The 13,910-nt window shown below is 40.7% G+C and overlaps 1 protein-coding gene across 1 annotated transcript in view; it reads right to left on the bottom strand.

Moving 5' to 3' along the window:
- fat2 (FAT atypical cadherin 2) overlaps positions 1-13,910 on the bottom strand; it is a 104,979-nt gene that overhangs the window by 16,179 nt on the left and 74,890 nt on the right. The window contains exons 23-24 of the mRNA XM_079352340.1: positions 12,404-12,561; positions 5,490-5,937 (exon numbers count right to left, since the gene is read on the bottom strand). Of these exons, the coding sequence (XP_079208466.1) occupies positions 5,490-5,937; positions 12,404-12,561 (606 nt within the window). The remainder of the gene's footprint in view (positions 1-5,489; positions 5,938-12,403; positions 12,562-13,910) is intronic.

The raw sequence follows: 13,910 nt of genomic DNA, 5'->3' as shown, positions 1-13,910 counted from the left end.
CATTTAATGCAAAAAAAAAATCAGACTTTCTGTTTCTTCTTTATGTGTTATAAAACAGATGTGCCACTAGTCCACCTGCTACAAAATAGTCTGCACTTAGAAAGTTTTGTTCTCAACAAAAACCCTAACCCATAAATAAAAATAAAAAAGGAAATTTCACCTTTAATTTTTCTCCTGGGTAGTTTTATTTTTGTAATTAGTTTTAATGTTCAAGCAGAGAAGAAATGTTTTAGTTCTGAAATGTAGTATTGAATCAGTTTTGATAGAATTTGCCAAATTAAAAAAAAAAAAATCAGATCATTAGTTTATTGCAGGTATGAGTCATCCTTGCACTTTTAGCACATCTGCTTATAATTGAACACGAAGCACATAATTGACCTTATATGAACAGCTTTAATACCTCATCACCCAAATCTTCCCATTTGGAGACATTTGTGCAAAATTACCAGTTTTAAAACTGTTATTGCGACCCCTGTGGGATCCTTCTTCTTATTTGCCTTTTTATGATTTGGCAGACTCTGTTGTCTAAAGAGATTACGTCAACAACCATATTGTAATTTGTAATATCGTCCATGGACTTAAACCAGAAGCACTTCGTTTAGTATCTTAATTGTTCTGAAAACTCAAATACAGCTTGACTTTTTCTAAACTATATTAATGTCAATGAGATTTTCCAGGTTAAATCAAGGTTAAATATAAATAAACCTCCTACATAAATGTATTAAGCATCTGCTCTTCTCATTAATATTCTTTAAAGACAGCAGTTGGCTACATCGTTAAAGCTCAAAGGAACACTAATTAGAGTTTACAGCACTCAGGCTAAAACATCAGGCCATAGTTGGTTCTTGCAGACATATTAGTATTGGTGTAAATGTAGGCTGATATCTAAGAACTTGTACAGAATGTTGAAAAATGTTTGAGGTTGATAAGAAACTCTGACCAAGTTTGTTAGTCTGACATAGCAGGACACGATTTTCATTGAATTGGTAATGAAACACATCTGTTATCATCTTAAGTCAACTTTAGTCTATAAACAGAATTCTCTATCTCTAACTGTTGCCAGTCCAGCTGTAGGCTATATGACCAGCATCCTTTATCCATGGGCCAGACAGCCGACACCTATAGTATACCTGATGAACCACAACACCTGCTGTTCCTCTTAGTGGCATGCACATTAGACAATGGCATATAGATTGTGGAAAATACAAAATAATCTTATTTTCCCTTCCAATCCGGTTTCCGTCCAAAACACAGCACTGAAACAGCCCTAGTCAAAATCACCAATGACCTCCTCTGTGCAGCTGACTCCGGACTTCTGACCATACTCATCCTCCTCGACCTCAGCGCAGCATTCGACACTATTTCCCACACATTACTCCTGGACCGCCTGGCTGGCATTGGGATCACTGGTGCTGCACTCCGCTGGTTTACATCATACCTCACTGACCGCCAACAATTTGTGCAAATAAGGGACCACAAGTCTGGGTGTTCGGGTGTTTCACTGGGTGTTCCCCAGGGGTCAGTCTTGGGTCCATTACTCTTCATCATCTACCTCCTCCCCCTGGGCACAATCCTCCGCCATCATGGGATCCACTTTCACTGTTACGCCGACGACACACAGGTCTACATCTCCTCCAAACCCACTGCCACCACCCCTCCCACCTCCCTCATCACCTGCATGGAAGACATTCGGAACTGGATGAGCAGGAACTTCCTAAAACTCAACGGCAACAAAATCGGTTCCAAACCCACCCTCGCCAACTCACAACACACCCCAGTACCACCCATCATCATCGACGGTTTCCCTGTACCCTTCTCCCCCCAAGTCAAAAGCCTCGGCGTCATTCTGGACAGCACCCTCTCATTTGCTCCCCACATTAGAAACATCACCCGGACTGCCCTCTTCCACCTCCGTAACATTTCTAGACTCCGCCCATCACTGTCCCAGTCCAGCACCGAAATCCTAGTTCACTCATTTGTCACTTCCCGCATCGACTATTGCAATGCCCTCATCACTGGACTCCCCGCCAAACTCATCAACAGACTGCAACTCATCTAGAACTCTGCCGCTCGGATCATTACTCGCACCACATCATCTGACCCCATTCTCATTCAACTTCACTGGCTCCCTGTACAATTTCGCATCAACTACAAAAACCTCCTCCTCACTTACAAAGCTCTTCACCACCTAGCCCCCACTTACCTCTGCGACCTCCTCCATCACTACAGCCCCTCACGCACCCTCCGCTCAACCTCTGCTGGACTGCTAGTCATCCCCACACCACGCCTCAGTACCATGGGTGCCCGAGCCTTCAGCTGCTCGGCACCCAGACTTTGGAACTCCCTCCCCCCCCACATACGACAGTCAGAGTCCATCTCCACCTTTAAATCCCAACTCAAAACCCACCTGTTTAAACTGGCATACTCACTGTAACTGTTTCACTTCACACTACACCTGTCTTTTGTTTGTTTTTATGTTTGGTTTTAACCTAATGTATTGTTTTTATCCACTGTAAGGCGACCTTGAGTGGCTTGAAAGGCGCCATTAAATAAAATGTATTATTATTATTTATTATTATTTAGATGATATTATTCATTTTAGGATAAGATATTGTTTTTTTGCATAGGATGTAGATGTACTGCTGGACTCCAGTTTGTTAGCCTTCAACCAATCCCAGTCGGTGCTGCTTCATGTTTTGGGGGTTCAGAGTCAGGATGTACAAAAGTAGCCAATTAAACATCAACACCTTTACTAGTTAGCACGCGAATTACCAGCAATTCATCCTATTTTTATGAATTCAGGCCTGTAATGCTAGCAAGGGCTGTTCCAGGGTGATCCAGTGTTTAGAAGTGTTTAATAAATTGTGATTAACTTTGTTTGTTGTCAGTACTTTACTTACGTTTGAGTACTTTCTTACCCTTTGACCGGTCAACTAATCTTAATTTAAATGTTGCTTTGCTGAAATGGGACAAAGGAGAGAAAAGACAATGTAGATGAATGACATGCATCATGGTGCTGAGGACCAGAGTCTGGTGCCAGGCTTCCTCAACAAAGAGTCAGCCTTTCAATGGGTGGGCTCTTCTAACTGAGCTGGCAGGCACCCTGGGGTCGAGGGTTCTTGTCATTCTGAACAGTGGAGTTATCAGATCTGTAGTTAACAAATTGTTCTTGTCACAATGAAAAAAAGCCCTTAAAAGGCCAGTTAAAACTGGTATCGAGACAAAGAAAACAAGTCAGCCCTTGCTGTCTCCATGTGTCCTGTTACTTCACATCCCCTTTGCTCTGTCTCAGAAAGCAAACATAATTGAAGCTTCAGTAAAACAGCAGGGGAATGACTTCATATTGTGCAGTATAAATAAAAAGAACATCCACAGCCTTCATTGTTTTGCTGCCTGTCTGATTAGATTTGCTCGACTTGGGAGGATCTTTTGGGAAATAATATTTAGTTGTTTTTGGGCATCACACTCCTGAACTGTGCCTGAAGTCAAAACTGAAATATGGTTTGACATGATGATGAATAAGGTCCAGAGAAAAATAATACAGCGGTGTAACCTGTTGCCCTGTTTCCACAGGGCACAGCAGACATTGTTGTACTGCTTGTAGAACATAATGCAGTTCAGTGACCTGACAGGTTAAAGAAACCTACAGGTGGCAGGCTTCTGATAGCAGCTATAGGGTTGGTTTGTTTACAGAGTTCTTCCAAAGCACATGATCTGTATGATCTCTAGCTTTATGTTTGGTTTCAACATCCACCTCCCTCGAACATATTGCCTGCAGCCTTTTCACAATCCCACAGAGCCCCATAAGAATAATATTTTAAAGCTTCTGTTCTTTTATCTGTAAAATTGCAGGTGTGCTTATCAGCTGCTATTCTAAGCAAAGAATAAGCTAAGCCAGCTGACATCCTCCTTTTTGATTCAGGACAAAAAACCTCAAAATAAGACATCTAGCTCCGATGACACCAACTTCTTATCTTTAGTGTTTTGACAAGACCTGCTGCAATGGGCCAATTAGTGATAACCTAAAACTGTAAAATGCAAGCAGTAGCATGAATGGCTCGGAGTCTGATAACAACATCAGGCCGAACAAATCTTTCAGGCTGGAGTTTTGCCCTGAGAAACTTGCAAATTGAGAATATGGTGCCTGCTGACAGAATACACTTCTGGCTCCACTTTACTTATTTATAGATTGAGGCTGTGGTGTCTTTGTGTATTTATCATTCAGTTCAGCATTTCTTTAATTCAAATCAATCCAATTTTAAACGGTCTGTCTCTCTCTGTCTCTGCCCAGACTTTAGAGCAGCTACATACTACCAAAGCTAAACTTTATCTTCTTTTAAATTAGGTTTTTTTTTTTTTTTTTGTATTTGTGCTCTCAAGGTTTCAGTGGATTGGATTTTTAATGATGCTTTATTATCTGTTTTTAATTCTGCTCCAGCCCGTTTCATTTATCTGTAATGTATTGCGTGCTAGTTTTACATCCCAATATAAAACCGTTTTAAGATGCTTTCCAGAGATGCATTAACTGAGACTACATGTGTTTAAGTGGCCTTAGAGGAGAAAATGAGGAGACAGAAGATGTTGTTTTGGGGTAAAGAAGATGAATGTAAGGAGTTTAAATGTAACTTGGGACTTTGTTTTTAATCTTGGGATCTTGGGAGGGTTTTATTTGGAAGACAACAGCCTGTGTTTGTGTTCCTTTTCTCCCTTTATTTTGATGGATGACAGAAAGATTGCCAAGAAACAGGAGGAGGGAGCAGAGAGGGATGAAATACAACAAAGGTCCCATGTCAGAGTCTAACAAGGGACAATGTGATTACACAGGACACGTTTAAAATGACAAGGGCGAGCAATGCGAGGGTGGCACCCCCTCTGTGTAAAGTGTGTGCACTGGAAACTAATGTTTAAAGGCACTGAAGGAAAACTTCTCATCCATCAATTCATTCATCCTTCCATCCCTCCAAAATGTCATCTCAATAAGAAGTACTTGTGTTTTTCTTCCTACATTTTTTTATGCATGTTCTTTTAAAACTTGTTAAGATGAATGAAACAAGTTAGAGACAAAGGTAAAGAAGCATAGCAGTGTCAAACCAAAAAAACAAAAAATACAAACTGGTCTTCAAAGACATTCAGAGGCAAATTTTAATGCCTTCATTTTAAATGTATGTGTGATTGTTTTTGAAGCATTGTTGCGGTCTGTATTTTTTTAACCATGGAATCCATTATACAGGATGAATTAAATATTTACAGTGAGCGTTTTGTTTGGCATTTACTCTGCATAAGTAGTTATGTTTTAAAACTATTTTAGACGTTGAGTAGAAGACATCTGCTTTTTTAACTGGTAGCTGTACTTGCAGTTGGTTTCCATACAGTATGTAGGTATTGGTTAAGGGAAAGGAAAACAAACTATTCAAACATTACCATCAGTATAAGAAATAAAAATCAATTGAAGTGTTTTAGTGAGAGTAAAGTAACATCAGTGCACCCACCTCCACTGGCGTCCTCATTGCAGGTCCCTCCGTTCTGACAAGGGTTGCTGTCGCAGGCTCCCACCCGGCTGCAGCACTGATACACCCCAAACACCCTCCTGCTCCCCAGCCCCGTCCAATCCTCTGTGTCACCCACTCTGATTAGCTCTCCGGTGAGCTCCAGGCCCTCGAGGCAGCCAATGAATGGATGCTGGTGGCCCTCAGGAGCAGAGCCTTGAGTGAGAGACGCAAAGAGCAGGGCCCCGTGGGAGCCCATCATCCTGCACGGCTCGGCCAACGGGGTGTATACCGGGTGATGCTGGTCCAGGGTCAGCCTCAGGGCAGAGGAGTTGACCTCCAGCAGGACACTGTGCCACCGACCGTCTGACACTGGAGCAAATCTGATCAGTGAAGAACCAGGGGAGGTGTTTCCACAGCTGAACCTGAACTGGAGCTCTCCATCAGTTAGCTGAGGAGGGAAAAATAAGGATCACTTAGCAACATGCTTATGCTCACAATCTTTGGAGTGATTTGATAAGAGACAAGTGTTTATGTTTAAAAACAAAAGCAGTAAGTGAGTTGCATGATAAGACTGAGATATAATAGAGCAACCTGTCATCAGCTCTGTAAAGGCACGAGAATACACCTAATTTTAACTGTTTTGTCTCTGTTTCTAAAAATGTAAATTTAACCTTAAATTTGATCAGGCAAAACTTCTTGAACTGTAGGAGTGTGAGGAAAGACAAAGACACTGAATTTAATGTTAAATGTCTGAATATCATTAAAAAAAAAAACTGTAACTTAGTATTCATCCCACTTTCTAATACTCAAAGGGACTGTCTGTTTTTTTTTGTCTTAAATGAATCTTTCTGCATCATAAAAAAATATCTAACCACTGATGTTGTTTTTGTGTTGACTCACAGGGGCACAGCTGTTTCTTCACTTTAAGTACTAAATGTTCAGAATGGATGTCTGCCTTCAGGGAGACACTAATGCAATTTTTTTTCTTCTCTTTACTCATTATTCAGTTAAATGGAGCCAACAACTTTTGATTAAGGAACAAATGAGTCAAACAACTTCCTTATTAAAAAACAAAGACAACATCAACATTTACACAAAGTTTTTCTTTTTGTGAATCTGGTTTTGTTTAACTTGTTCAAACCCATCAGTCCTCTGTTTGCACTCAGTTGGCATTTACGGAGCATTTTAGACTTTGTACTTCATTGATTATGCATCATTATGTGGTGCTTGTTATATTGATTTCTTTGCTCAATTCTAGCAATCTTTTGCGGGTGTGATTTGTGCATCAGCAGCATTGATTTTGTGTTTTGAAGATCAGAGAACATCCATGGCTGTTGGTTAAATCTGGGATCGGTTGAAATTGAAGGGTTCCAAAACACTTGCACAGTCTCGATCCTAGTCTTCTTCTTGTAATAAAACAAAATAAATCCTTGCTTCTCCCCCCCAACAGCTCCAGAGCACCTGCCAGGGGATGCGCCGTCACTCTGACGTCTCTGCGTCAGTGCGTGTCCATAGGACCCTGTGCATGAGTATGCCTATGTGTGTGTGCACATCAAACAGAGTGAAAACACCTAATATCAATGTAGTAAAATAGAATAAAAATAAAAAGTCTGTTTTTCCTATCAGAGTCTCATCGCTGACATTCCTCCTGCTAAACAGCACACACATTTATTCATCAACATTCCTGCTTGCTCAGCGCTCCCACAAATTAACAAGCCAGCAGCTTTTCTTAGCTGTTCATGTTTTCTTTATGCAGCAGCAGACTCCTCATATGTCCTTTATTAAATGTACACATGGAGTGTGTATTTTGCAGATTCCAAAGCTGTGATGCATTATTGATGCCCGTACGCGTCTGAATTCGCTGCAAGATGATCAGCTTTTCATACTTTTATATTTTTGCTGATTTATTAACTTTCTTGGACTTTTTATTTGCACTGCTCTTCTTAAAGCTTTTAAGCATAGAATGGGCCGGTTGCTCAGTGTTCAGGCTCTGCAGGGTTTTGTCCCTTCCAGAGGATTCTGTTTAATCCCCTGTAGAGGACGATGAAAAACACAGAGGAATAAATAAATGGACAGGAATGATTTATTTCAGAAGGACAGACCTGAGAAATTCTTCACATGGATCAATGAAAGCACACAGAGAGGGGAGGGTGATGTGGGCTTTGAATTATCATGGGAAGATGCCAAAATGTTGGCAGAGGAACAAGTGAAAACCTTGAGGCTTCGGAGGCACATGTCGCTTGTCTTTTAATCTATTTTACATTTGGAGTTGGTGTGACTTGTGGTGTGATTTATGGTGGGTGTTTGAAGAGAGATAGCACAGTTTGACGCACTGAGGATTTTATGGTATCAGCACAGCCGATGTAGCACGGGTACCGTGACAAGTCACACTCCACGGGGACCGAGGTATTACAGCATCAGTGCTTCATGACTCCATAAATCACAGAGCCTCAGCGCTAACTCTGCGAGCATCCTGCAGGGAGATTTAACTCTGCTGGGTGAAACTGAATATTCAACATCGCCTGCTGCACTCGTGTTTTCTGCTCATCTGCGACGTTTGTGCACACTGGCACAAAAACACAGCATGCAGGGGGCAGTGTTTGTCACAGCTTACACTTTGAGATTTGTTTAGATCAACCTGATATAACCGTCGACTGATTAATAATTGAAATCAGAGATCACACAGCTCATGCACTCTCAACAAGGTAAAAACTACTGAAACGGAAGCTTTTTGGAATGCGCTATATTTGTTAGGCAAACAGAATACCTGGATACACTGTATTTCAACCAGACTAATGCAGAAATCCAAAAACCACATCAAGCCATCAAACTTATACCATCACTGCTGTGCCAAGATGTCCATACTCTAGTAACGTGATAAATAACAAGTAGTAGCAGAACTTTCTCTGCCAAAAGTTTGACAGGCTTCTGTTGCTAACCATTTTCAATTTGAATAAAGTTGAGCAGCTTCCTGTTGCATGTAAGACGAACGCCTGACATGAAAGTTGATCGGTTTATGTAGCTACACGAGCTCGAGTAATGATTCACTGACTCCACAGCAGTATGCTTTTACGTCTTTGTTCCCCGTCGAGTCAACAAACTGCTCTGCTGTCAGGTCCGAGCTGTTGCTCTTCACCAGGGACGCCGTTTTCTTCCACTGACAAGTCACCTTTAGTTCTTCTGCTCGGTTTGACACGGCTGCTTTTCATTGAAGCAGCTGCAATTTCCATTTCAAAGGTGATGGCTTGGAGCGCCACGTGTGCAGACATAAAAGAGAATTAGCAGCAGAAAATAGGCCTCAACTTATTTACTTTTTCTTTTTTTTCCTCAAAGACGTGGCTCTTGACTGAGCATACTGATGAGATTTGGTGGTTTAAAAGAAGCTGCTGGGATGCACAGAAGCACCTGTCCCGAGAGGAATGAAGCACACAAATAGCATCTTTTATCTCCAGGAAGTTTCTCTGAAGTCATCACAAAAACCAGGCGAGGGACTTTTCAGATGACCATGTTGAGGGATTCCTTTTGAAGCCATGCATTTCTGCTCACAATGAATCAGGCATGGATCCATTCTTACATTAGAACCAAAACCCAGGAGGTAGACCCTTGAGAAAGACTGAATGCCGCTTTTGAAGTTTTCCGTGAATCAAATTGATTGAATATTCTACTCAAATGCACACCACTGTCACACAAATGAGAAGGTCACACAAAGGGAAGTATCTTGATATATTTCATATTTCTACTGTACTGTATGTCAAGAGGTTTTTTTAATCTGTTTAGAGAATTATTCATGTCTCTCATAGAATATAACAATTTATTATTCTCTTTAAACCTGCTTGTTTCATCTGGTATTGCATTGTATTGTAGTACAGGGATGAATCTTAGTTTCCCTTGATATTTCCCAGAAAGCACGTCAATACATACTGAAGACGGCACATTTTTTTCATTAGAGCTCCTGCAGAAGTGTCCCTCAGCGCGCATTTTGAGGGAAAAGGGCAACATGTTGCTCACGTGCTGCATTCAGATCCAGCTGTCGTCACAACTCGAGTTAAAAGGGCATTGATGAGCTGATTATGCCCGGGAAAGCAGGCAAGATTAAACCAGACGTGGATAAATAATCCGATCTAGAACTTTAATGTGTGCAGGACGGGAATTTTCAGACGCCTCTGATATTCAATCAGGCATTTAGTGCATAAACACATGAAACAATCTGCCACACTGAGATAAAGGACAGGCACGCATGACGAGCTCCAACGTGTAATCATCTGCAAGATTTGAGAAAACAAGCAGGGATTTAAAAAAATCACTAACTTGGCAACAAGCTTTGTAGATCTCATGCTGGCTTCTTACGTCAGCACAGAGAATATGAAAAGTCCCAGGACGTGACACAGTGGGTGATTCATGGTAAAGAGGGGGCTTGTAGACTCAAATGTCAGTGCTGCCACAATAGCTTTAAGTTTAAATAAAGGTGATAGGAGATGACCATCTTTCTCTTTAATCCCAGTACCAGAATATTCAAAGTAATGTGCAAATCGTTCCCTTCTATGTCCTTATACTTTACCGATACAGCAATGTACATGGTCCCTTGACAAATAAAGTTGATAATAATAATAATAATAATGTTGCATGACACAATCAGCATGTTCATTGCTACGGCAGGTGATAACTTTCCTGAATGCAATTAATTTCTTTACATAGTTTGCAGGGTGTTTGTATCCTGCAGAGTGTATCTATTATATCTGCTGCACACATACCATGTACAAATGAAGGAGTCAAAAACATGCCCTGCATTTTAAAACAACTCCAGTTGCTTTTAACACAGACGTATGTGAGAGGGAACAGTTAATACTAACAGGATGTTAGCTGAGTTATTTTCTGCATACTGGGAGTTTAATCAAATAAAATCGGAGACACTATATGACCCATTTCTGTGAGAGCATTATTTATCTTTACCAATTTTATGTAAAATCTAAAACAAATTAAAATGAATATTCAAAACATGTTGTGACGGAGTGTACTTGAATGCAGCACATATGAGGGCTTCAAAAAAACAGACAATGGGTGTTGGTATTCCAGAAATTGAAGTTTCGATGCAATACTAATGAAAATCAAACGATATTGATTTGTTTTTTTCAAGACATGAAAAAGAAAGAAGTCCTAGAAACCCAATGTTGTTGAACTTCTTGTTTTCAATGACCAAAAATGGGAAGCAAACTCATTCACACTGTGTTAACACTAGCATTTTGGAACCTAAATGTTTCCAATGGTTTGGTGCTATTTAGACAGTGTGTTAGCTGACCCATTTAAAAATGTTCAATTTCAATTATCACTTACAATCCAGCTGAACTCGATCACTGCTGCTCTCTCTCTCTTTCACTTGCAGCACTTTGAGGTTTGAATACCACCTTTTTAGTTGTTTCTCATTTTGGCACTTTTCGATGCCCCCCCCCCGTTATTCAGATAGCTGAGACTGTACTATTTTGAACCACGTGTTATCCAAAAATAGTAGTTGAGTATAAAAAATGTTGACAAGCTGCTTTTCCAAACTATAATCATTCTTTTTCTAATCATGTCAGATCCAACAGCCCCATATGTTTCCTCTTTGCAGAGTTTCAGAGTGTCAACAGGTGCTGAGTGTTGTTGTCAGTGTTGACCCATGCAGACTCACATTACAGGATCAGTGTTTGCAGTAAACAAAGTAAAGGACAAACAGATTAGACTCTGAATGTAAGCTGAGCAGCTCACCAGATACCACATATCTTTAAAAAAACGTGACACCTGTGCCGATAACACCACTGCTGGCACCAAGTAGCTAATCCAATATTGACATTTTTGTGAATCAGAGCTGGAAAATAGTTTGGATTAAAAAGCATCGCTTGACGCTGGCATTCCCCTGTGAGAACGCCGGCAGATTAAATCAACTGCTAGCAGATTTCATCACTTTCATTAAAAATTAGTATCAAACAACATTACACTAACGGCACCTGAAGGAGATATTTAAGCACTCCACTGCAGCCATTCTCCCAGTACAAAACAAATTACCTGCAGGCTCAGGGGTGAATACAACAAATATTTTCTTAAATGACAGAAAACAATTTTCTAAATTGTTCACGTATCATCCTGAGCTGTCGTGACATTTCCAACCGACAAACAATGATGAGGGCTTTCTTTCATGTGAACAGAACAAACAGACATACATGGCTTTTCTCTTACTTGTCCTTGAACCAGTTTTTTCGAATGAATGCTGCAGTGGAGCTGAAAGCCATCACACACTGATGCAGACAAACTGACAGTAACAGCATCACTTAATGAGCTGAAAACAGAGGAGCAAAAATGTATAAATTCAATCTGATTTGGGGGTTTTATGCATCACTGCTACCTTGTTATCCTCAGGCAGCGTCTCTGTGTGTGGGGATTGGATTATTATTACTCATGCAATAAAGTAAAAGCATCGTTTTAACCTTTCAGTTGGTTGTAATGGAGAAAGTTTTAACAACTGAATAGACTTTTTGAGAGTTTGCTTAGGGCAGGGCTTTGTAAGGTGGTATAGCCTTGACCTGTGTATGTACAGTATAAAACATTAAATGTATGCTAAGTAAGCTATTAACATTATTTCTTTGCTATCGACCCAGCAATGCACAAACAAGTTATCACTTGATAACTTTGACCTTAAAAAAAAATCTGGAAAAACTCGTGAAAAATGAAAAGCTTTTTCTGAAGGGACTTTCCAGTTCCTCAACAATTGTAATCACATCAATTACAAAAAAAGGCTGTCCCATTTAATGTGATTTCATTACATTCAGTACACAGTCTTCAAACTTGTTGTGTAATAGAATGCTAAACAACTTTTTTGTGAAGGCTCATAATGAACCCTGCCATTTGTTTGTCTCTAACAGCAGTCTCAGAGAGGTAAATACCTGTAAAGTTCCCCAGTCCTTGGTGCTGTTGGTAGACACAATGAGGCCTTGTTTGTGGGAAGTCTTAAACCTCAGTGACAGTTTGAATTCCTGGTTATCCTCGTCCATGTTGTGAAGGTATTTCAGGTAAGATTTACCATCAAACTTCACGGCGGACTCTGAAACACAAAACACAACAATGATGGGGAGATGAAAACAACAGCATGATGATGACTCATAGGGAATGAATTGAGAGATATGATTGCAAAGACAAGGGGGTTACTGTCATTTTTTTTACACAGTGACCCCCCCCCGTAAAGGACTCTAGTTTAGCTGGACAGCTACAACGACAGACTTGTCATTTAAAGGTAAATGGTGAATTGACTTCAGCTTCTATGACTTTTCTAGACTTCTGAATAAGTGTTGTACACCTCCGGTCACACCGACCCATTCACACGCTGATGGCAGAGGCTACTATGTAAAGTGACCATCGACAGTAAATAATCATCACCATTAAATCACACATGCACACTCTGCCGACAGCAGCAGGAGCAACATGGGGTTATTTGTCTTGCCTAAGGACACACCCAACAAGTGGATGCAGGATCTCGGGATCAAACCCTCAACCTTTCAGTAGAGAGATGACGTCTCCACCAAGTAAACCACAGCTGCATATTTGCTTTATTGACCCTTATAAACTAAAATATTTTTCTTTTGTTTTATTTGGGCTGCATAACTGGCCTCTATCTTTGGGTGTACACGTTTGCCAGAGTTCTTGCTTGTCTTTCATCCTGACACGTCATCTCCTTATCGCCAAACCCCACAGTCTGTTAGGACCAAGGAGGTATTTGATATAGTCAAAATATAGTGGCGATAACACATTCAGGAGATGTTTCAGGGGGAAGAGCACTCTTAAGAAGCTGATAATGAGGTTATAATACTAGAGAGCCCCTAGCTTGCTGTCTTTTTCAGTCCTCACACCACTAATCCTCATAAGAATGCCAACATAAGTTAGCTTGGATGATCCGACGAAGTGGCGCCGCTGCACAATGCTTCAGATGTTTTGTCGGCTGTAGTAGAGGATCACTGAGGGCCCACATTCCCACCGTACGTGTTCGGAGTGATTTCTATGAAATCTAGGGGATTTTTCTAACAGGTAAGAAGAGAGTAACAGGGTCTCTGACAACAACAGATATCTTGATTAAGTTGTCAGAAAATACCACGCTCTGTTCTCCTTTGAGAGTGAGACCTTAATCGGGATGGAAGATGAATGCCTATTCTTAGAAAGTCCAGCTGGACTGGGGAAAACATCACACAGGGCTGATGCTCTTGCTGGACTTTTCCCCTGATTGTTCTAAATATCTACAAACACCACAGAGCGTATTTATCCCATCTGCAAACCTACTATAGCATGAGGCCGGCCACATAACCACACGGCTATCAGCGCTGCAAATTGATGATTTGGTGTGCGTTTGAACTCCTAATATGAACACAGTGTAGTATACTTACTGTATGCCATAAAAGACAG

The sequence above is a fragment of the Symphodus melops genome (assembly GCF_947650265.1).
Source record: "Symphodus melops genome assembly, chromosome: 9".
NCBI classification, from domain to species: domain Eukaryota; kingdom Metazoa; phylum Chordata; class Actinopteri; order Labriformes; family Labridae; genus Symphodus; species Symphodus melops.
Note: the sequence above shows the minus strand (reverse complement) of the source record. Positions and strands in the feature narration are given on the sequence as shown.